Below are 24,894 nucleotides of genomic sequence, written 5' to 3'. Positions count from 1 at the left end.
TGACCCCATGGACTGTAGCCCATCAGGTTTCTCTGCCTATGGAATTTTCCAGGCAAGAATACTGGAGTGGATAGGTATTCCCTTCTTCAGGGGTTTTTCCCAACCCAAGAATAGAACCTGGGTCTCTTTCATTGCAGGCAGATTTTTTACCATCTGAGGTACATGGGAAGCCTGAGTGATACATACAGATACTACAATAGTAAAGGAAAAAACTACTCAAAAAAAAAAAGAGAAAATCTCAGCCCTCTTTTTTCTTCCTTGGTATATAATTTCATTTGCAAATAACTGTACAAAATTAAGAATGTCAAGGTCTTCCCTGGTGGCTCAGATGGTAAAGAGTGTGGCTGCAATGCCGGAGACCTAGGTTCGATCCCTGGGTTGGAAAGATCCCCTGGAGAAGGAAATGGCAACCCACTCCAGTATTCTTGCCTCGAGAATCCCATGGACAGAAGAGCCTGGCGGGCTATAGTCCATGGGCTCACAAAGAGTCAGACTGACTGAATGATTAACACTTTCACTTTCAAGAATGTCAAGCTGTCTGCCTTCTGCTTTTAAAATTTATTAATTTTCATATTACAATTATTTCCCCTAAGCATAAGTTGGTACACGTATGATTTGCATAAAATTTAACCTGGATTTCAGTTTAAGAAATTATAGATGGTTTCCAATTTACAATGGTTCGACATAACAATTTTTTGATTTTATGATGGTGCACATTCAATATGCATCCATTAAAGACAACTTCACATTTTGAATTTTGGTCTTTCCCGTGGTATCTGAGGACAGAGGGAACCAAACCTTCCCACTGCACGGAGAAGGTATCTTGAGATTGAAGATTGAGGCAGGTAGCTCCATATAATCAGTGGATCCATTTATTATTATGTGGTAACTTACTTCAGAGTAGAATCAGGTGGATGGTGACCCAGAGCTGTACTTCACATCTCGAGGGGCCATTGTGACAATTGTATAGTTAACTTAGGGTGTGGGGGAATGTGCTTGCAGGCAGTGGGTGCATTCCTAAGTCAAGATTTATGATGGAGAGCTAGTCTCATGCTGCTGCTAAGTCGCTTCAGTCGTGTCTGACTCTGTGCAACCCCATAGATGGCAGCCTACCAGGCTCCCCCATCCCTGAGATTCTCCAGGCAAGAACACTGGAGTGGGTTGCCATTTCCTTCTCTAATGCATGAAAGTGAAAAGTGAAAGTGAAGTCACTGAGTCGTGTCCAACTCTCAGCGACCTCATGGACTGCAGCCTACCAGGCTCCTCCATCCATGGTATTCTCCAGGCAAGAGTACTGGGAGCCAGGAATATATCAGCAAAGGTCTTTATCAAGAGATGCAGATTTGATCGCTGGGTTGGAAGATCACCCAGAGTAGGAAATTGCAATCCATTCTAGTATTCTTCCCTGGTAGCTCAGCTGGTAAATAATCTGCCTGCAATGCAGGAGATCCCAGTTCAATTCCTGGGTCTGGAAGATCTGCTGGAGTCCCTAGGGATAGGCTGCCCACTCCAGTATTCTTGGCCTTCCCTGGTGGCTCAGCTGGTGCAGAATCCCCCTGCAATGTGGAAGACCTGGGTTCGATCCCTGGGTTGGAAAATCCCTTGGAGAAGGGAACCGCTACCCACTCCAGTATTCTGGCCTGGAAATTCCATGGACTATATAGTCCATGGGGTTGCAAACAGTCGGACATGACTGAGTGATTTTAACTTTCACTAGTATTCTTGCCTGGAAAATTCCATGGATGGAGGAACCTGGCAGGCAACAATCCATGAGGCCACAAAGGGTTGGACATGACTGAGTGACTGAGCACAGCATCCTTTTAATGATTAACTTGTAGCAAAAGCAATAGAATACAAATATTAAAGTAAAAGAAACAGATGGAATATGGAGTCAGATGTGTTCCTCCCTGTGACAGTAACATTGAAATACTTAAACATGTTTAGAAATACTCCCTACTCCTTGTTCTCTACTTCCTCTACTTCACCGCTGAAAACTATTTTGTGAAGCTCTGGGAAGCAGGTTTTATCCTAGCAGAAGATTTTTGAGCTTCAATAATCAGTCTTCGATTCCCTAGGTAACTTGCACGATAATTACTGCATTAGCTTTCAGGAATCGTTTTCTAACTTAAAAGAACTGTGTTCATTTGTGTAATCAATTACAAAAAGCTAACAGTTACACAAGCAACAGTGCTTAATTTTCATTTTACTTTTGCCTTTTTCCCCCCAGAAATCATCATATGATTATTTTGGTTTTGGTTTCTTTTGGATCCTCTAATACCATTTAATTTCTTTAGACATCACTGTTTCATAGACATGAGCTTGAATCCAAAAAATGACTGAATATTATCAATCACATATTTTCTGAAACTTAGTGGCAGAAAATGGTGCTATTAGAAAAATGCATGTGTTTAAGATTCATGCAAATGAGATGCCTTTCAAATTACTTGTAAAACAGGTATTTTGTGCTTGATTACTTTGTTATAGATAACTATTACATGGTAGCAATTTTATTAAATTATCCCCTCAGGTTTGGTTAGATTAAAATTTTGTGAAAATAACTTTGTCTTTCTCTGTGTTGACTATATAAGAAAAGATTTCATTGCTGTCTCGGATTCATTGATATCTCTAAAATAACAGCCAGGGTGTTGCTTTCATTTTTATTTGGACTCCATTGAAAAAGTACAGTGTTAAACCAAAGAAATGTATAAACTACGTATCATATATGCTAATTTTTGTGTATTTTTGGCTGCACTGTGTGGGTTGTGGGATCTTAGTTCCCCAACCAGGAATTAACTCAGGCCAGTGGCAGTGAAAGTGCTGAGTCCCAACCACTAGACCATCAGGGAATCCCTTCATATGTGTTAATTTTTTTACTACATGATGCTAACATATTTGAAATGGTGCCATTTCATGATTTATCTCTGTGAAAGGGCATAAATACTGCAAATAAATAGATGGATAAGTTAATATTTTTCAAATCATAAAACTGAGCAACCAAACTTACTTGAGCCAACAAAGTTTTCAACTATTTTCTGAAATATAACACCAAAAGCAATAATTGTGGTTTGATTTTGGTTAGTATTTGGTGAATTTATGCTTTTTTTCCCCCAGTTAACAGTTAACATTATTATGTCCCAGGCATTTTGTTTTGTAGCATTGATATCTTAGAGAGAAGCAAAAGTAGTCTCTATCAGAGACTTCTTTTGATTATACAAAACCATGTTCACTTTTTCTGAACCTCTGTTCTCTTCCTCCTCATAACCTTGCTGCTTATGATTCACACAGGGTGACTCTGATGATGGCTCAGAGCAATACATATTTTTAAAAAATTTAAGATGTTTGCACTTTATGATAGATGTTTTGGGTCAGTTGTCAGATTGAAAAAGCTTCTTTCCCTCATTTCCTCTGCCTTGAGACCATTTTTCAGTGTTAATATCCTGTCATATCATTTTCTATTTGTCATGCCATGCAGTCTGCCTGTGCATTTCAGGAAGCAACAAAACCACACCATGTCATCACACCTGCTGTATTTAATAATAGAAACTGGCTCTTGCACATTTAGGGACTAGTCCCTCCCAGTCTTCAGAATATAGACTTTGCCATAGAAATGTATCAAACCACATGGGATTCATTCATCTTCTAGATTTTATTTAAAAAATGTATTTCCCAAGTTGTACTTGGTATTGACCATATTGCTTTATGCTCCTAGATCAGAGAGCAATATGGTCAATACCATATTGCATAAAGCAATATGGTCAATACTGTTGGGCGAGTGTGTAATTTCCTCGGTTCTGTCTCATCACAACAAAAATTTGAAGCAAAGGATGGACCAGTGTTTCAACTCTGTGCAGTTTCCTTGGACAGACCAGTGTGATAGCTCCGTGTTATATCTCAGTTTTATTTAGAAAGCAAAGAAAAGACATACTTGAAGCCTGAGGGCAGGCCGACCGTGGGAAGACGTGAAGAGAAGAGAAGCACCCGGGCCCAATTTTGTCTCTTTTAATATTTTTTTTTTCTCCTCACCTGAACCTGCCCTATGTAAATTGGGCTCGCTAGGAGGGCTGTTTGTTTTACCTGAGGTTTTCACTCTGTTCTCCAACCTTCCTTTGTTCTATTTTTGCAGGCTTTTCCCTTCTTTGTCTTTTAGCCACCGCCATTTTGGACTCCTTTCTCCTATTCTAACTACCTAACAATACCAAGAGAAATACATTTTTGAAATAAAGTCTAGAAGATGAATGGATCCCATGTGGTCTGATGCATTTCTATAGCAAAGTCTATATTCTGAAGACTCTGCTCCTTGGAACGTTTCTTCATTGGGACATTACATTGTTTGTTTGACTGCTTTGGGTCTTAGTTGCAGCATGTGGGCTCTTTTTGCTGCAATGAGTAAGCTTCTCTCTAGTTGAGGTGTGCAGACCTAGTTGCCCTGTGGCATGCGAGATTTTAGTTCCTCGACCAGGGATTGAACCTGTGTCCCCCGCATTGGCATGCAGGTTCTTAACTACAGACCACCAGGGAAGTCTCCATTACATTGTTTAAATACTGATGCAATGTCTTTGTTTATATGTAGATCTTTCTCCAGTGTTTCAGCATTATCTCCTTCACTTCTGAGTTAGCATTTCAATGGAGTTCCTGTCCTGTGCTTTGGCAGTCAGTCTTTCACATTTTATTTACCCTGGTTTTCTTATATTCTACTCAAGTAGATGAGCTGGTCTTTCATATAAGTCAAAATATCAGTGTACACATACAAGGGAAAAAGTCATCTGAGATGCAGGCAAAATTCAGTCTTTATTCATTCTCTTCCTCAGCCTGAAACCTGTGTTATTCCTGTTATAAACAGAGAATCACATACCCTCTTAGGTTTTCCTCTGCCTACAAGTTATAAAGCAGAACTTTGAGTGGGTTGAGGTAAAGCTAAAATTGTGAAGTATGTAAAACGTTCATTTATTGTATATTTCATATATGTATATTTCAAAAAATATTTAACATCTAAGTCTGGGGCAAGTGCCTGGACTTCTCTCCATCCCCCTTTTGGACCTTCTATAAATTATCCCAGTTCCTTCCTCATTTCTCTCTTGCTTCTGTAGCATGGGATGTCAAGTTTCCATGTTCCCAAATGTTTTCTCCCATATTATTCCTCAAAACTCCACTTTTTCTGTGCTAGATCATCCCCGCTAGGAGATGTACCAATCATGTTATGATGTGAATGGTGAATGGGGTGGCTTTTCTGAACACCCTACCTCCCATCCTGTGTCTAACAGGATTCATTAAGGAGAGTCACCAATATCTGATTTACTAATTCTAAATGTCTAGGCCATTGCACCTTCCTGTCAGAGACAGCCAGAAACTTGAAGGTAAAACTGTGTGATTAGTATCAAGAATTAACCCGAGTCAGGGATGGCCATCAAATTTCCCATCTTAACTTTCAGTGTGATCCCTACCTGATAATCCCACAAACTAACATCAGATCCCCTCCTGGTTGCTGGAATTTCACTCCATATCCTGGGAGGCTAGTTCAAGCTCACAGGTGGTTCTGTCTTAGTTTAGAAAGAGGCATATTGCTAAAAAGAGATAGTATTTATTTGAAGCCCTTAATTCTTCTGATCTCATGGACTAATATGGAATATTTTCATGCCTTTTGAAGCTCTGCAAATCACTGGAATTCTTAGACCATTGTATTCTTAATTCCAATCTATTTTTTAAGTGTGAAACATGCATTCATTATGAGCCAGTTGATTCTAAAATCATTGTCTTTTGACATGCTATCTTTGTTTTAAAACTTGATTTAATTTATTTGTTTGGCTTTGTTAGGTCTCAGTTGTAGCACATGGAATCTTTGTTGCATAATGTGAGATCTATCGTTGTGACACATGGGTTCAGTTGCCCCACAGCGTGTGGGATCCTAGTTCCCTGACCAGGCATCTAACCTGCTTCCCCTGCTTTGCAAGGCAGATTCTTAACCACTGGACCACCAGGGAAATCTGTGACATGGCATCTTGATTTGAGGGGTTTTTAAAAATTGTCTTATGTATTTAATTTGGCTGTGCTGAGCCTTTATTGCTATGTGTGAGCCTTCTCCAGCTGCAGCAAGTGAGGGCTGCTCTCTAGTGTCAGTGCCTAGGCTTCTCATTGCAGCGGCTTCTCTGGTCGTGGAGCACGGGCTTTCTATGGCGCTCGGGCTTCAGATTGTTCACTAGCTCTCCTCTGGATCACTGCAATGACCTTTACTCTGGTCATCATTCACCATCCTGGTACTCTTCTCATCCATCTTCTGTACAATGCCTGGATGGCTTTTTAAACAAATTTTTATTGGTGTGTAGTAGATTTACAATGTTGTGTTAGTTTCAAGTGTACAGCAAGGTGATTCAATTATACATGTACATATATTCATTCTTTTTCAGATTCTTTACCTATATAAGTTATTACAGATTATTGAGTAGAGTTTCCTGTGCTAGAAGTCCTTATTACTTATCTATTTTTTAGATAATAGTGTGTATATGTCAGAGAAGGCAATGGCACCTCACTCTAGTACTCTTGCCTGGAAAATCCCATGGACGGAGGAGCCTGGTAGGCCACAGTCCATAGGGTCGTGAAGAGTTGGACACGACTGAGCAACTTCACTTTCACTTTTCACTTTCATGCATTGAAGAAGGAAATGGCAACCCACTCTAGTGTTCTTGCCTGGAGAATCCCAGGGATGGGGGAGCCTGGTGGGCTGCTGTCTATGGGGTCGCACAGAGTCGGACACGACTGAAGCGACTTAGCCTCAGCAGCAGCAGTGTGTATATGTTAATCCCAAACTCCTAATTTATCCCTCTTCCCCCTACATTTCCCCTTTGGTAACCATAGGTTTGTTTCAAAATCTGTGAGTCTGTTTCTATATCATAAATAAGTTCATTTGTGCCATTTTAAAAAATTAGATTCCACATATAAGTGATATTATATGATATTTGTCTTTGTCTAACTTGACTTCACTTAGTATGGTAATTCCTAGGTCCATCCATGTTGCTGCAAATGATACTATTTCATTGTTTTTTTTATGGCCAAGTAATATTCCATTGTATATAGGTATGGAAATTGGGTGATGATCTGTGGTCACAATTCAATTCCACCACATCTGTCCCTGCCCCAACCTGTTTGGAATCTGTTGAGTTTTTTGTTTTTGTTTTTTTTAATTCAAAGCTGACACTAAATTCAACCTTAAGGCCCTGTGTTGCCTGGCTACCACCTACTTCTTTGGCCTCACCTCACTCCACACTCCCCTTGGCTCCTTTTGCTTCATTGTGTTGGTTTTCAGCTTCATCAAATATCCGATTCCTGCTTCAGCCACAGCCCCAAAAGCTCTGTCCCTTTGGCCTCCTTCACACCCCTGTTCACATGCACTAATCTTTCAGATCCCAAATCCGTCACCTCTGCTCAGGAAGGCCTTCCCCACACCCTCACATGGAGTCATTGCTGCTGTCCTATGACACGATTCTCCTTCAGAATGCTATAAAGTATGGATTTCCATTTTGTGTGTGAAAATGTTTTCAGAGGGACAGTAGTCTTGAAGCAGGATCTTATTTCCCTGTCCAGGGATTGAACCTAACTGCCAGTCTACCAGGGGCTAGAGACTAGAAGCAAAGTTGCCTGATTCTTACCCCATTTGAAAGCAAAAATGTTTCAAAGAGGCAAAAACTGCAAAACAGTTTATTATTAGAGACACAGCACAACATATGGTACAGCACACAGAGAAACAAGTTTATTTGTGTATATCAAAAGCAGGGCAGAAATACATACCTGGAGAAGAGTGCAAAAGTCCTGAATGAGGAGCACAGAAGCTACATAGAAATACACACCCACAGAGAAAGGGTATGGGCATCCTCCCTAATGAGGAGGAGCACATAAACAGATAATTTAAATCACTTACATAGGGCAGGGCTTCTGGGTCTTTGTTTACATTTGGCCAATTATCATGTTTTTTTCTTCTGAATTGTCCTCCTTGGACCCTCCCCAACATGCATGTGCATCCTTTTTCTAATATGGATCCCACTAGGATTATTATTATCATTTATTTAATATCATTTTCCTAGCTTGCAATTAATATTTTATTGAAAATAATTTATACCCTTGGCATCTGTAATAAATACAGCAAGCTATGAGTAGCAGCAAAGCTGTTTCAGGTCCAGTCCTCTGCCTGGAGAGATGTGTAAATATTTGGAAGTCTCACTTTTGCTTCTGAGATGCATTTTCTTGGGATTATACCATCCATTTGATAAGAACAAGCAGTTTCTATTCTATGTGTCCTACTAGAACTTTCTTTGATCTTTTCATGTTGGGAAATGGATTATAGGGCAGAAAATACTACGCTTCAGGTTTCTAGGTTGGAATCTTCCTCTGCATTAATTCCAATAGAAAAGGACTTACCTTTATAGGAACCCTCTCTGGCATGTCCCTCCTTTTCAGGAAGGCTGGTCAAATCGTGTTTGTGACACACTCTGAGGTCCAACAAGAAATGACTCTGAGTTGCCAAAAATTAACCAGCCTATGGAGGCAGAGCACAGAGTTCTGCATTCCATTCTTTACCCAAATTATTTACAACACCCGCCCTGCCACACACACCGGGGGGATGAAATAAAGGGCTGGGGTGTCTCAAATGGTAAAGAGTCTGCCCACAATGCCGGAGACCTGGGTTCGATTCCTAGGTTGGGAAGATCCCCTGGAGAAGGAAACGGCAGCCCACTCCAGTATTCTTGCCTGGAAAATCCCATGGACAGAGGAGCCTGGCGGGCTACAGTCCACAGAATCACGAAGAGTCAGACACAACTGAGAGACTACCACAAGTTCAGGGTAGGATGGGATAAGAACCCTTGAGCAAAGCCTGAGGGCAGATAAAAAGCCAGGGTGTGGAGATAACCAGAGGCCAAAATGCAGCGAAAAAGTGAAGTTGCTCAGTTGTGTCCCACTCTTTGGGACCCCGTGGACTGTAGCCCACCACGCTCCTCTGTCCATGGGACTTACCAGGCAAGAGTACTGAAGTGGATTGCCATTTCCTTCTCCAGAGGATCTTCCCAACCCAGGGATCGAACCCAGGTCTCCCGCATTGTAAGCAAGACAGTTTACCATCTGAGCCAGCACGGAAGTGGTGGCAATCTCAAAAAAACAGAATGATCTGTGCTTTGTTTCCAAGGCAACCCATTCAATATCACAGTAATCCAAGTCTATGCCACAGCCACTAATGCTGAAGAAGCTGAACGGTTCTGTGAAGACCTACAAGACCTTCTAGAACTAACACTCAAGAAAGATGTCCTTTTCATCATAGGGGACTGGAATGCAAAAGTAGGAAGTCAAGAAACACCTGGAGTAACAGGAAAATTTGGCCTTGGAGTACAGAATGAAGCAGGGCAAAGGCTAACAGAGTTTTGCCAAGAGAATGCACTGGTCATAGCAAACACCCTCTTCCAACAACACAAGAGACCACTCTACACATGGACATCACCAGCTGGTCAATACTTAAATCAGATTGATTATATTCTTTGCAGCCAAAGATGGAAAAGCTCTATACAGTCAAAAAAATAAGACTGGAAGCTCACTGGCTCAGATCAAGAACTCCTTATTGCTAATTTCAGACTTAAATTGAAGAAATAGGGAAAACTACTAGACCATCCACGTATGACCTAAATCAAATGCCTTATGATTATACACTGGAAGTGACTAGTAGATTCAAGGGATTTGATCTGATACAAAGAGTGCCTGAAGAACTATGGACGGAAGTTCATGACACTGTATAGGAAAAAGAAATGCAAAAAGGCAAAATGGTTGTCTGAGGAGGCCTTACAAATAGCGAAGAAAAGAAGAGATGCTAAAGGAAAGGAGAAAAGGAAAGATATATCCATCTGAATACAGAGTTCCAAAGAATAGCAAAGAGAGACAAGAAAGCCTTCCTCAGTGATCAATGCAAAGAAATAGAGGAAAACAATAGAATGGGAAAGACTAGAGATCTCTTCAAGAAAATTAGAGATACCAAGGGAACATTTCATGCCAAGATGGGCACAATAAAGGGCAGAAACAGTATGGACCTAACAGAAGCAGAAGATATCAAGATGAGGTGGCAAGAATACATGGAAGAACTATACAAAAAAGATCTTAATAACCCAGATAACCCCAATGGTGTGATCACTCACCTGGAACCAGAAATCTTGGAATGTGAAGTCAAGTGGGCCTTAGGAAGAGTCACTATGAACAAAACTAATGGAGGTGATGAAATTCCAGTTGAGCTATTTCAGATCCTAAAAGATGATGCTGTGAAAGTGCTGCACTCAATATGCCAGCAAATTTGGACAACTCAGCAGTGGCCACAGGACTGGAAAAGGTCAGTTTTCATTCCAATCCCAAAGAAAGGCAATGCCAAGGAATATTCAAACGACTGCACAATTGCACTAATCTCACATGCTAGTAAAGTAATGCTCAAAATTCTCCAAGCAGGGCTTTAACAGTATGTGAACTGAGAACTTCCTGGTGTTCAAGCTGGTTTTAGAAAAGGCAGAGGAACCAGAGATCAAATTGCCAGCATCTGCTGGATCATCAAAAAAGAGAGTTCCAGAAAAACATATACTTCTGCTTTATTGACTATGCCAAAGCTTTTGACTGTGTGGATCAAAACAAACTGGAAAATTCTGAAAGAGATGGGAATACCAGACCACCTGACCTGCCTCCTGAGAAATCTGTATGCAGGTCAGGAAGCAACAGTTAGAACTGGACATGGAACAACAGACTGGTTCCAAATTGGGAAAGGAGTATGTCAAAGCTGTATACTGTCACCCTGCTTATGCAGAGTACATCATGAGAAACGCTGGACTGGAAGAAGCACAAGCTGGAATCAAGATTGCCAGGAGAAATATCAGTAACCTCAGATATGCAGATGACACCACCCTTATGGCAGAAAGTGAAGAGGAACTCAAAAGCCTCTTGATGAAAGTGAAAGAGGAGAGTGAAAAAGTTGGCTTAAAGCTCAACATTCAGAAAACTAAGATCATAGCATTCAATCCCATCACTTCATTGCAAATAGATGGGGAAACAGTGGAAACAGTGTCAGACTTTATTTTGGGGGGCTCCAAAATCACTGCAGATGGTGACTGCAGCCATGAAATTAAAAGACGCTTACTCCTTGAAAGGAAAGTTATGACCAACCTAGATACTATATTCAAAAGCAGAGATATTACTTTGCCAACAAAGGTCCATCTAGTCAAGGCTATGGTTTTTCCAGTGGTCATGTATGGATGTGAGAGTTGGACTGTGAAGAAAGCTGAGCACTGAAGAATTGATGCTTCTGAACTGTGGTGTTGGAGAAGACTCTTGAGGGTCCCTTGGACTGCATGGAGATCCAACCAGTTTGTCCTAAAGGAGATCAGTCCTGGGTGTTGTTCATTGGAAGGACTGATGCTGAAACTGATACTTTGGCCACCTCATGCAAAGAGTTGACTCATTGGAAAAGACCCTGATGCTGGGAGGGATTGGGGGCAGGAGGAGAAGGGAAGGACAGAGGATGAGATGGCTGGATGGCATGACTGACTCGATGGACATGAGTCTGAATGAACTCCGGGAATTGGTGATGGACAGGGAGGCCTGGCGTGCTGCAATTCATGGGGTCACAAAGAGTCGGACACGACTGAGCGACTGAACCGAACTGACTGACAGAGTATTGAGTCGAGTTTCCTGTGCTATACCGTAGGTCCTACTGCTGCTGCTGCTGCTAAGTCGCTTCAGTTGTGTCCAACTCTGGGCGACCCCATAGACAGCAGCCTACCAGGCTCCGCCGTCCCTGGGATTCTCCAGGCAAGAACACTGGAGTGGGTTGCCATTTCCTTCTCCAATCATGAAAGTGAAAAGTGAAAGTGAAGTCACTGAGTCGTGTCCAACTCTCAGCGACCCCATGGACTGCAGCCTACCAGGCTCCTCCGTCCATGGGATTTCCCAGGCAAGAGTACTGGAGTGGGGTGCCATTGCCTTCTCCGTACTGTAGGTCCTAGTCTCTTTTATATTATTAAAAAGCATATTATAAAGCAGAGACATTACGTTGTGACAAAGGTCTGTTTAGTGAAAACTGGTTTTTCCAGCAGTCATGTATGGATGTGAGAATGGAGTATAAAGAAAGCTGAGCACCAGAGAATTGATGCTTTTGAACTGTGGTGTTGAAGAAGACTCTTGAGAGTCCTTTGGACTGCAAGGAAATCCAACCAGTCAATCCTAAAGGAAATCAGTCTTGAATATTCATTTAAAGGACTGATGCTGAAACTCCAATATTTTGGCCACCTGATGGGAAGAACTGACTATTGGAAAAGACCCTGGTGCTGAAAAAGATTGAAGGCAGGAGAATAAGGGGGTGATAGAGGACCAGATGGTTGGATGGCATCACCGACTTGATGGACAAGAGTTTAAGCAAGCTCCAGGAGTGATGAACAGGGAAGCCTGTTGTGGTGCAGTCCACGGGGTCGCAAAAAGTTGGATATGACTGAGTGACTGAACTGAACTGAAAGGCAGGAACGCAAATGCCCAGTTCCCAGAGGCCAGATAGAAACAGAAGGTGAGTCTGGGGCTGAAGCCAAAAAAGCAGAAGATGATGAATTCCTCAGTGAGCTGCTAGGGCTGACCTGGGAGAAGTGCTTGAGAGGGCAGCTATAGCAGTGGCTGCTGGGAGCATATGTGGCCCGTTTGTCCACATGAATCAGGTTCATGAAATGACCATGAGTGTAACTGGCTTCCTACTGTCTCTCCATTTGTGCAGAAGGAGCCTTTTGCTGGACATATGCAATGCTTATCACTGAAGCACACATTAGAACTTGGTTTGGTAAGTTTAAAGACCATGAAATAATGAGACCTTTCATAAAAGAAAATGGTATCAGTGCAAAATATACAGGGACCGTTTTCCTGAAGAAATGCTTTATAGAACAGCACGCTGGTGCTGATTGATCTAGCCTTATAACAATAAAATTCCATCTCCATAGGGTTCAGAGTGTTACTTAAGAATCTTAAATATGCTATCAGACAGTGTCTGGAAAAGGAAAAAAATTCTTACTCCTTTTTTTTTACTTCTCTTCCAAAATATCTAACTAAATAAAAGTAGAAATGAATGGATTTTTCACATTTCCTTCACACATTGAATAATGACTGTGACCTGGATTTTTTTTTTTTTTTTGGTCTGCAAAGTAAAATATATTCCAAAAATTTAACATTCATCTTTACAGCTGATTCTGTATTTTTAGAACTTGTGTTTTCCACACTTATGTAATTGGCTATTAACTTTAATGGAACAATTTTTAAAAGTCAGGAGCCAGTCCTATGCTGGGGCGCTTGGAGAGATTCGGGAGGTGAGTTTGCTCATCACTTTGTGCTCATTCAGAATGGCCTCGGGAGCCAGCCAGAAGGTCCAGTCCCTCTCCTGTTTTCAAAGACTTTGCAACCCCACTTTTTCTCAATCTGACTTCTCATTCCACTCCTGCCGTGTGACCTCATTTTATCTTTATGAGACTTGGGATGAGTGAAAACAATAACACGTTACCATTTTATGAGGTCTTCCCAGGTAGTACTAAAGAATCCACCTGCCAATGCAGGGAACATTAGAGATGCAGGTTTGATCCCTGGGTTGGGAAGATCCCCCGGAAGAAGGCATGGCAAACCACTATGGTATTTTTGCCTTGAGAATCCCAAGAATAGAGGAGCCTGGTAGGCTACAGTCCATAAGGTCTCAATGAGTCAGACATGACTGAAGTGACTTAGCACGCATGCACACATTATGAAAAGGCAACGCCCCCAACCCTGCTTTGATTTAAGGGCTCCCTGTCTCAAAGGAGGCGCCACCTCCTTCTAGTAACCCTGATCAGAAACCTGTGCCTTACCCTGGACATCTTCCCTTCAGTGCCCATTTGCAGTCCATCGCCAGACTTTAACAATTTCACCTCCCAACTATGTCTCAAAGCCACTTCCTTCTTTCTACTCCCCACCACTGCTTGGGTCTGGGTTACCATGATGGTTAGTTTTGATTGTCTCCTTGCCTAGGCTCTAGTACCCAGTCAATATTTAATCAAACATGAATCCAGATATTGCCGAGAGGGTGTGCTTTACATCCACCAGCAGTTGACTTTAAGTAAAGAGAAAGACCCTTGATAATGTGAGTAGGTCTCCTTCATTCAGCGGATTTCCTTAAAAGCAAAAACTGAGATTTCCCAGAAAAGATGTTCTGTTTCAGGACTGCAGCATCAACTACTGCCAGCCGGCCCTGCAGAGTTCAGACTTGCCAGTCCCCATGACTGCATGGGTCAATTCCCTAACATAAATCTAGATAGATAGATAGCAGTGTTAATTGACTCTTGCTTCTGCTTCTCTGGAGAGCCCTAACTGATAAGAGCTGCTCTAATGATCTCAACTATTACCTCTACTACTGCTGCTAAGTTGCTTCAGTTGTGTCCGACTCTGTGCGACCCCATAGATGGCAGCCCACCAGGCTCCCCTGTCCCTGGCATTCTCCAGGCAAGAATACAGGAGTGGGTTGCCATTTCCTTCTCCAATGCATGAAAGTGAAAAATGAAAGTGAAGTCAGTCAGTCATGTCCAACTCTTAGCAACTCCACAGACTGCAGCCCACCAGGCTCCTCCATCTATTGGATTTTCCAGGCAAGAGTACTGGAGTGGGGTGTCATTGCCTTCTCCAACTGTTACCTCTAGTTATCACCTAACTGGTGTTCTGGTTGTCTGTTGCTGCATTATAAACTAATGAGTTGTGACTTCCTTTGTAGTCCAGTAGTGAAGACTCTGTGCTGCCACTGCCAGGAGCACAGGTTTGATCCCTAGTCAAGGAACTAAGATCCCACATGCTGTGTAGCTTGGCCAAGAAAAAAAAAAAACAAAAATGAAAGGCAGTTGATTTAAGGCAATGATTTCATACTCTCTCACGGTTCCATTGGCTGACTGGGCTGAGCTGGGGGACTCTTCATCAAGGGCTGTCATATGTTTTGTCGTCTGTGGTTGGACTGGGCTGGGCTGGACCCCCACAGTGGCCTGCTCCCACAGCTGGCAGTTGATGTTGACTTCTGTAGGAGCTCAGTGAGGGCTGCCATTTATAGCACATGCAAGAGACCCTTTGCTTGTGACCTGTGCTTCTTACAGCTTGTCCAGAGACTGAATGTTCCAGGAGACTCAGGCAGAAGCCCCAAGATTTTTATGACCCAGAACACCACTTGTGCTGTTTTCTCTTGGTCACAAGAGTCACAGAGGCCAGCCTAGACTCGAGGGAAGGGCCTTGAGATTTTATTTCTTAATATGAGGAATATCAAGCTAGGAAGAGAAGGAATGGTGGTGGTCATCTTTGGAGACGATCTTCAGTACTGAGTCACTGCCATATCCTCCTAACTGACCACACCAGTTTATTCAATCCCCCCTCCCCTGACCTGTCCTCCCCTCTAGAGCTAGGGGACCACCCTGGCAGATCTCACTGTGTCCTTGCCATAACTAGACCTTCAATGACTTGTTCTTTCCCATAGAAAGAAGTGGAATTGTTCCCCTTGTGTTACTTCTGAGACTTGTCCTGATGCAGTTCTTCAGGGTTCCCTACCACGCACTCTGCCTTCCAGTGCCAGAGTTTCTTCCAGCAATTTGCACATTTCATGTTCTTTCTCCTCCCAGCTTCCATATGCCCTGTTTTCTGTTTCTCAGTGTCTTCCTCTGCCGTACTTGTCTCTCTTTATAGTAAGTCCTTTACATACGAACCTGCAAGTTTTAAACTTTCAGAGATACGAACTTGCATTTGTGTGTTCAATCATGTAAGTTAGTTCACATGTCCAACTTGCTTTTCAAGATGCTGTACTGTAAGATTTAAATCGTTTTTATTTACTATTTGTATTTATTTTTTACATATTATTTGTGTGAAAAGTATTATAAACCTTTGACAGTACAGTAAAATACAGCCAGTCATGTTAGTTGGGTACCTAGGCTAACTTTGTTGAACTTACGAACAAATTGGACTTCAAAACGTGCTCTCAGATTGGAATGGTAAATAAGTCCCTTGAATTTGTGCAGGTACTTATGTTTTAAAACTCCTTTTCCTAGGACCCTCATTAGAATCTTAGGGAACGGATCCCAGAAAAGGGCAGCTCTTTAGTCTCTGACTCACCCTGCCTGCCACACATCTCATTAGGGAGTCTCAGAGAGTTTGATAAACAGAAGAGAGGCCTGTGAGCCCTGGGCTGGGACACTTAGGTAGTTAGTATTCAGAGTGTCCTATAGTGTCTTGTACACTGTGAGCCTTAAGCCATCATTAACATTTCATGGAAATCTGGGAAGCATCCCATTTAGAACTAAAGAATTTTGACCCGGGACTCAAAATGAACTGGGAAAAAAAAAAAAAAAAATGTGAAGATGAAAACCAAGGAAACACTCAGCACCTATAGTGGTAAAAGAAAAAGGAATTTCTTCAATTTGAACAAAAATCTCTGCCTCCAAAGTACTTCATTAGACCAACTGTGATGCAACTTGTACATCTTCAGATTCCACCTTTATCAGTTCAGTTCAGTTCAGTCACTCAGTCACACAGTGTGACTCTCTGTGACCTCATGAATTGCAAAACTCCAGGCCTCCCTGTCCATCACCAACTCCCGGAGTTCACTCAGACTCCTGTCCATTGAGTCAGTGATACCATCCAGCCATCTCATCCTCTGTCGTCCCCTTCTCCTCCTACCCCCAATCCCTCCCAGCATCAGAGTCTTTTCCAATGAGTCAACTCTTCGCATGAGGTGGCCAAAGTACTGGAGTTTCAGCTTCAGCATCATTCCTTCCAAAAAACACCCAGGGCCAATCTCCTTCAGAATGGACTGGTTGGATCTCCTTGCAGTCCAAGGGACTCTCAAGAGTCTTCTCCAACACCACAGTTCAAAAGCATCAATTCTTCAGCATTCAGCTTTCTTCATAGTCCAACTCTCACATCCATACATGACCACTGGAAAAACCATAGCCTTGACTAGACAGACCTTTGTTGGCAAAGTAATGTCTCTGCTTTTGAATATGCTATCTAGGTTGGTCATAACTTTTCTTCCAAGGAGTAAGCGTCTTTTAATTTCATGGCTGCAGTCACCATCTGCAGTGATTTTGGAGCCTAAAAAAATAAAGTCTGACACTGTTTCCACTGTTTCCCCATCTATTTCCCATGAAGTGATGGGACCAGATGCCATGATCCTAGTTTTCTGAATGTTGAGCTTTAAGCCAACTTTTTCACTCTCCTCTTTCACTTTCGTCAAGAGGCTTTTTAGTTCCTCTTCACTTTCTGCCATAAGGGTGGTGTCATCTGCATATCTGAGGTTATTGATATTTCTCCTGGCAATCTTGAAGCCCAGTGTTTCTCATGATGTACTCTGCATATAAGTTAAATAAGCAGGGTGACAATGTATAGCCTTGACGTACTCCTTTCCCAATTTGGAACCAGTCTGTTGTTCCATGTCCAGTTCTAACTATTGCTTCCTGACCTGCATATAGGTTTCTCAAGAGGCAGGTCAGGTGGTCTGGTATTCCTGTCTCTTTCAGAATTTTCCACAGTTTATTGTGATTCACACAGTCAAAGGCTTTGGCATAGTCAATAAAGCAGAAATAGATGTTTTTCTGGAACTCTCTTGCTTTTTCCGTGATCCAGCAGATGCTGGCAATTTGATCTCTGGTTCCTCTGCCTTTTCTAAAACCAGCTTGAACATCTGGAAGTTCACGGTTCACGTATTGCTGAAGCCTGGCTTGGAGAATTTTGAGCATTACTTTACTAGCGTGTGAGATGAGTGCAATTGTGCGGTAGTTTCAGCATTCTTTGGCATTGCCTTTCTTTGGGATTGGAATGAAAACTGACCTTTTCCAGTCCTATGGCCACTGCGGAGTTTTCCAAGTTTGCTGGCATATTGAGTGCAGCACTTTCACAGCATCATCTTTCAGCATTTGAAATAGCTCAGCTGGAATGCCATCACCTCCACTAGCTTTGTTCATAGTGTTGCTTTCTAAGGCCCACTTGACTTCACATTCCAAGATGTCTGGCTCTAGATGAGTGATCACACCATCGTGATTATTTTGGTCGTGAAGATCTTTTTTGTACAGTTCTTCTGTGTATTCTTGCCACCTCTTCTTAATATTTTCTGCTTCTGTTAGGTCCCTACCATTTCTGTCCTTTATCGAGCCCATCTTTGCATGAAATGTTCCCTTGGTATCTCTAATTTTCTCAAAGAGATCTCTAGTCTTTCCCATTCTGTTGTTTTCCTCTATTTCTTTGCATTGATCACTGAGGAAGCCTTTTTTATCTCTTCTTGCTATTCTTTGGAACTCTGCATTCCACCTTTATAGGTCAAGGCTAAAAGTATTAAGCCTTGAGCAACCTACTTCTTGAGAGTGATAGCTTATGGTGAGCTATTTCAGATTTGTGATCTCTGAAGAAGATTTAGCTTCAGGACCAGGGACCAGGCTTGATCACTCAAGAGCTTTTGTATAGCAAAGTTTTATTAAAGTATAAAAAGGGACAGAGAGAGCTTCTGACATAGACATCCGAAGGGGGACGGAGAGTGCCCCCTTTGCTAGTCTTATATACTTTTACTATATACTTTTCAATATACTTTATACTTTTCAATTGGTTATTAACAATAAATTAAAAGAATGTCTCAAGGCTGTAAAGCTCTTAACAGACCCACTCCCACAATAAACATTTTAAGATAACAGGATTAGAACTAATAATAGAAAGATCTTACCAGACCCACTCCTATAATATACATTTTAAGGTGACAGGATTAGTCAGAAGGTTCTCAAGAAGGAGAAACATGTCCTCAAGCAGGATACATTGTCCTTATATAATCACTGGTATGGAGTTTAAAGAAAAGCATATCCTTGAGCAAGATAAGATGTTTTGTTGTGCAGTCATCAGCTCTGGGCTTAAAGAAAGAAATAAATTGTCCTTTTCTCTTCCTTGAGAACTCCAGATTCCAATCTCCTCCTCAAGAGCCCGGGATCCCTTTCTTCTCCTTAGGGACCCTGGACTTCTTAGCAACTTGTCTAGGAATTGACTCTCTCAAGAGTGAAGCACTCTGAAAGGAAGTAAACTGTTTCTAGATCTGGAAATCTGTGCAGTATAGAGGGTCTCCAGTCTTTTCCTGGAGGTGGAAGGGAGTAGATTTCTTTTCGGAACTGGATTGTGTGGATAAAGTTGCTGAAAGCACGACAGAGCAGGATTAGATCATCTCAAGCCAGGGGTTTCTTTTCCATTAAATTTTGGGACACAGTGTCTGGACCGCTTGATAACCTTGATCCCGTCCATCGGGGACCATGGACACCCTCTGTATAAAACAAGAACCTTGAATGTCTCAGTTAATAGAGGGTTTGAAGCATTCACTTGTAAAATTTTTTGCAGCGTTTGAGTTGTGTCTGGACAGGTTGTCATCGAGGTGCTACCAGCATTATTTTGGGAGCCACTATGTTGTTTGGTGCCATTCTGGAAAGCATCCTAATGGAAAAAGCTCAAAGTCAAGCATTACCCACCCAATGTACTCTAATGTAAATTGCAGAGAAGTGAATGTCAGAAAATGTAAGTTAACGTAAGGTAACAACCTCAGTCCTATCACAATAAACTCTCAACTCCTGTTTTCTCATCTCTAAAATAGGAATAATTATATGTTCTACCTTCTTGGTTTTTGTGGGAATCAGATGTCATACTAAATGTGCAATGCTCTGGAAAGTACAGTGCTTTACAGGGATGGGTTTGTGAATGTCAATCTGGCTGAATATTTACTATGCATTGGAAAGGGTGAGCTTTTTGACTTTGTCTGTGTCAGGCAGGCTGGATGGCTCAGTGAGGTGCATAGCACCAGGGACCTGAGTCATGTCTCCTGTTAGCTGGGAAGAAAAAACAGCATTCCTTGACCAAATTAGGAAGGCTTCCCATACACACCAACCAGAAAGAAACAGGACATGCGCTCATCCTGTCTAGCCAATCATGTAACGCCAGCTACTCCTGTACCTGAGACAAAGAACTGACTGTGTATAAACCGCCATATCCCTTTGTTCGGGGTCCCTGTAGGATTCCGCTGTGTCGGATGAGACTCGGACCCTAGCGCGCTAGAAATAAACTCCCTTCCTGCCTTTTTACATTACTGTGGAGGACTTTCTTTATCTCGGTTGGTTCGGAGATACGGGCTCGGTGCATAACAGTCTGTGGGTTCAAATGCTAATCCATTCCTGAAACACTGTCAAAGACACCCCCCCAAAATAGTTTTGCCAGTTCTCTGAGCAACTTGGCTCAGTTAAGTTGACGATGAAATTCACCATCACATCCAGGTAATACCATCAGTGTCCTTTATTTCTTAATGTCTTTTGTTCTTTTTATGCATAAAGGGGGAAATTGCCACACTCATTATTGTGAGTGCATCAGGTTGACTTTGGAGTCACCAAGGATTAGAATTGACTTTGTTTTTAGGAATGATGGAAAATGGAATAGCAGAAATAAAATTTTATTTTGTTTTGTTTGTTCTAAGCATCTCAGCTCTATACTAGCACTGGCTGTTACAGGGATCTTTACCTTGTGGATGAACTGGGAAATGACAAAGAGCATAAATTTATAATTCTGCTACTGAATATAAAGGCTTAAAGTGTCACATTAGTAAGTGATCCAACATAGGCTACAAAAATGATATTTTTGGATAATTATTCTGATGTTTTTCCTGGGAAGTTATTATGAATGTTTAGGTGTTTAACATTGATTTTTCCCCTTCTTTTTTATTTTTATTTCTTCATTGGAGTATAATTGCTTTACAATGTTGTGTTATTGTAGTTTCTGCTCCACAACAAAATTAACATTGATTTTTGATAGTGATTTCTTTAAAAGTGCAAGGAAGGAATGGCTAAATCGATTCTGGTACATTCAGACAATGGAAAATGACTCAAGCAATAGAAAGGGACAAGTTACCAACATACACAGCAACATACATGAATGGCAGAAACATTTATACCAAGTAAAAGAAGCCTTACACAAAAGTGTATATATGATATGATATTTTAAATTAATTAAATACAAAAATTTTTATTAGAGTACAGTTGATTTAAAATGTTGTATTATTATGATTATGCTTATATAAATTCTGGAACAGGCAAAACTAATGTTTGGTTAAAAAAAAAGATCAAGAATGGGGTTGCCTTGAGGTGGGGTTGGGCTGGAGGTGGACTAGGAAGAGTTTGAGGAATTGTTTGGGAGAATTGGTAATATTCTATATCTTAATAGAGGATTGGGTTACAGGGCACTTCTCAAAACTCACTGAATACATTCGGGATTTTATTGTATGTAAATTCTACCCCCAAATACATAATAATGTTATACATGCTGAAGTATTTAGGGCTGAAGTGTACTGATACCTTTAATTTACTTTGAATTGTAATATCGGTAACAGCAAAAGTGAATTGATGAGTAAATACACATTAAGGAAAATACAGTAAAAAAAATTACTTGTGAAGTCTATCTGGTCATTTTTCAAATGAACATTGTCCAGTTCTTTCAAATTTCCTGTGGATTTGAAAATTTTATAATTGAGAATATAATTTCAGAAAATTAGAAAAAAAAAAAATTGGCTGCACTTTATGGCTTGTAGTTTCTCAGCAATGGATTGAACCCAGGCCACAGCAATGAAGGCACTGAATCCTAACTGGTAGCCAACCAGGGAACTCCCAGAAAAAAACTGTTTAAAATCCCACAAAGGGTACTCTGCTTAGTGCTTTTGAGTGTGTGTGATGCAAGGAGATCCAACCAGTCCATTCTGAAGGAGATGAGCCCTGGGATTTCTTTGGAAGGAATGATGCTAAAGCTGAAACTCCAGTACTTTGGGCACCTCATGTGAAGAGTTGACTCATTGGAAAAGACTCTGATGCTGGGAGGGATTGGGGGCAGGAGAAGGGGATGACAGAGGATGAGATGGCTGGATGGCATCACTGACTCGATGGACGTGAGTCTGAGTGAACTCCAGGAGTTGGTGATAGACAGGGAGGCCTGGCGTGCTGCGATTCATGGGGTCGCAAAGAGTCGGACACGACTGAGCAACTGAACTGAGCTGAACTGATGCAATATTCTTCCAAGCACCAGATAGCCTTAGAGAAATTAAATTACTTGTAGATAGTACCTGAGAGTCTATTCTACTGCCTCTCTCAATGTGTTTTGTAAGAGATATTTAAAATTATAAACACATAAGGATTTCTGAGTTTGCAGTATGTCACATGAATTGTTATGAAATTAAATTTATCATTAAAAATACTTACTATCATGGTTTTGATGACACATCATTTCATTTTCAATGTTTTCTTTTGTTGTTCTCCATGATCTCGCTTTTAGAAATGGTAGGTTCTGAAGTACAGAGAGGGATACTATTTTAATAAGATAAGCTGACTTATAAGAATTCATTTGAAAATCTTGATTTTTACGGTTCAAATAAAATCATAGCACTGACTTTTCATACCCTGAAAGTTATTGGAATCCAAGATGACTGGAATGTGATTCAACATAAACAGGACTTCCCTGATGGTCCAGTGGTTAAGTATTCACTTTGCAATTCAGGGGACACAGCTTCGATCCCATCCCTGGTCAAGGAACTTAAATCCCACCTGCCACAACTAAAGATACCATGTGCTGCAATTAAGACCTGATACAGTCAAATAAATGAATAAATATTTTTTAAATGACCATGATAGACCAGAGTGTTATATTTTTTTCAAAAGAACCAAGTTCAGTAGGAACATATATAAAAGTATACCCTTCAGGACCAAAAACCAATTAAAAAATGTGCAGTATAGAAGAACCAGTTGGGAATCTAGGGTATCAATACCCACTGATATCAATACCTACTGATATCAATACCTACTGAGTATTCACTGTTCCTTGTGCTATGATAGGACCCAACTACAATATATATTTTAAAGTAAACAGAGAAATATGTAAAGGTTTAAAGATGAACAAGATGACTTTAGTGAAAACCGGTCTTACGGAAAAAATCTGAGAGAAGAGGAAATTCTCTAAATGCATTTACATGAAGTGTTTTTATGGAAAGATTCTGTGAGAAACTAACCAGAGAAGTGGATTTAAGAGAAGAGAGTTCATTTGTGCAAATGACAGAGTCTCTTAACTTCAAGGTTGTGAAATTATGATCAAGAGGTTATATGGAATCTACATCTCTGGAGAATTACACTTGCAAAATGTAAATTCTGAGTGGTTCTATATTCACCTGCCAGAAGTTGGGGGTAAACTCGGATGATCCCTGGAAGGACCTTTCTGGGTCTGCATTCTGGCAGTAAGGTGTCACTCCACTGGAACAGTTAACAGACATTACTTGGCTCTAAATTACTCTAAACTTTCTCTAAAGAATGGCAGCTTTAAATTCGCCTACCTTAAAAATTCACTCTATTAATGTGCATCAGTGCAGTTATGATTAACTGTACTGTATTATATACTTGTAATTTTCTAAAAAGGTAAATCTCAAGTATTCTTACCATAAAAAAAAAGAAAGATAACTATGTGGAGTGATGGGATATGTTGATTAGTTTGATTATGGTGATGACTGTACAATATGTGTGAGTATCAAAACATAAACGTAAACAATTTGCATTTGTGACATTTTTCTTTTTTTTTTTGGCCACACTGCCTGGCTTGTAGGATCTTATTCCCTGACCAAGAGATTGAACCCAGGCCCTCTGCCATAACGTGCTAACCACTGGACCATCAGGAATTCCCTGTATTTGTGAATTATACTTCAATGAAACTTGAAAAAAATCACTGTTGAATGGTGCTTCTTTTTGTTGAAATTGTCTTGTAATAAATGATTACATATTGCTTTGGTGATGGTGTGTGATACTGGGCTTAATTTGATTTCTATACTTTTTAATAAAATAATTAGAAAGTATTCTATCATTTTCTTTTTGTTGTTACAACATTATCATGAGAAAGAAGTCTTTATATTTATTTTATATATTTATTTACTTACTTAATTATTTTTGGCAGCACTGGGTCTTTGTTGCTGTGCAAGGACTTTCTCTAGTTGAGGCAAGTGGGAGTCACTCTCTAGTTGCATTGCACAGACTTCTCATGTGGTGGTTTCTTTTGTTGCAGAGCACGGGCTCTAGGGCACATGGGGTCAGTAGTTGTGGCTCCTGGATTCTAGAGCACAGCTCAATACTTGGGGCACACCGACTTAGTTGTTCTACGGCATGTGGGATCTTTCTGGAGCAGGGCTCGAATCCATGTTCACTGCATTGGCAGGTGGATTCTTTACCACTGGACCACCAGAGAAGTCCCAAGTCTTTATATATAAACCACTATATACTCAGTATTTCTTGTGGGTGACTCAGTCCTTACCTGAGTGTAAGTACATTAGTGTTCTTTGCTATTTTATCCTTGCCCCATCCAGGGCCAGTTAGAATGGAATGAGATAAAAATGAAGATACCTTGTGAATGAGGTATCTTCTCTCTGAAAGTCAATATGGCAAAATTCTCATCTGCATTTTCCATCCGCATCTCTATTTTGGATTTCTTAATCTTAATCCGTGACTCATTTGTCTCCTTATCCTTCGCAGGGCAAAACTCGCTTCCTGCTGTGATGCTGTTCAAAACTTCATTGTTTCTCAAAACAACACTCCCATCGGGACCAACATGACCTATGAGGTGGAAAGTAAAAGCAAAATCCAAATTAAAGAAAACATTTTTGATATGTTGCCAGTGGTGAGTGAAAATTTCTTGTGGTTTCTGTGTGTCACCATTTAAGGTGAACATTGTCTCAGATGAAGTAATAACATAAACATGGAGGAGTTGATTCATTAAAATGCCACACTCTGATGTGTAAGATACGTACGGTGGTCCGTTTTCAGCGGGCAGTTTTGAATC

The 24,894-nt window shown here is 41.0% G+C and overlaps 1 protein-coding gene across 4 annotated transcripts in view; it reads left to right on the top strand.

The window, feature by feature from the left end:
* The window catches only part of ST8SIA6 (ST8 alpha-N-acetyl-neuraminide alpha-2,8-sialyltransferase 6), a 171,924-nt gene that overhangs the window by 104,253 nt on the left and 42,777 nt on the right, over positions 1-24,894 (top strand). For all 4 annotated transcript variants that reach the window (XM_069547592.1, XM_069547589.1, XM_069547588.1 and 1 more), the window contains one exon: positions 24,588-24,732. In XM_069547592.1, the coding sequence (XP_069403693.1) occupies positions 24,588-24,732 (145 nt within the window). The remainder of the gene's footprint in view (positions 1-24,587; positions 24,733-24,894) is intronic.

Source organism: Ovis canadensis, chromosome 13 (genome assembly GCF_042477335.2).
Source record: "Ovis canadensis isolate MfBH-ARS-UI-01 breed Bighorn chromosome 13, ARS-UI_OviCan_v2, whole genome shotgun sequence".
NCBI classification, from domain to species: Eukaryota; Metazoa; Chordata; class Mammalia; order Artiodactyla; family Bovidae; genus Ovis; species Ovis canadensis.
Note: the sequence above shows the minus strand (reverse complement) of the source record. Positions and strands in the feature narration are given on the sequence as shown.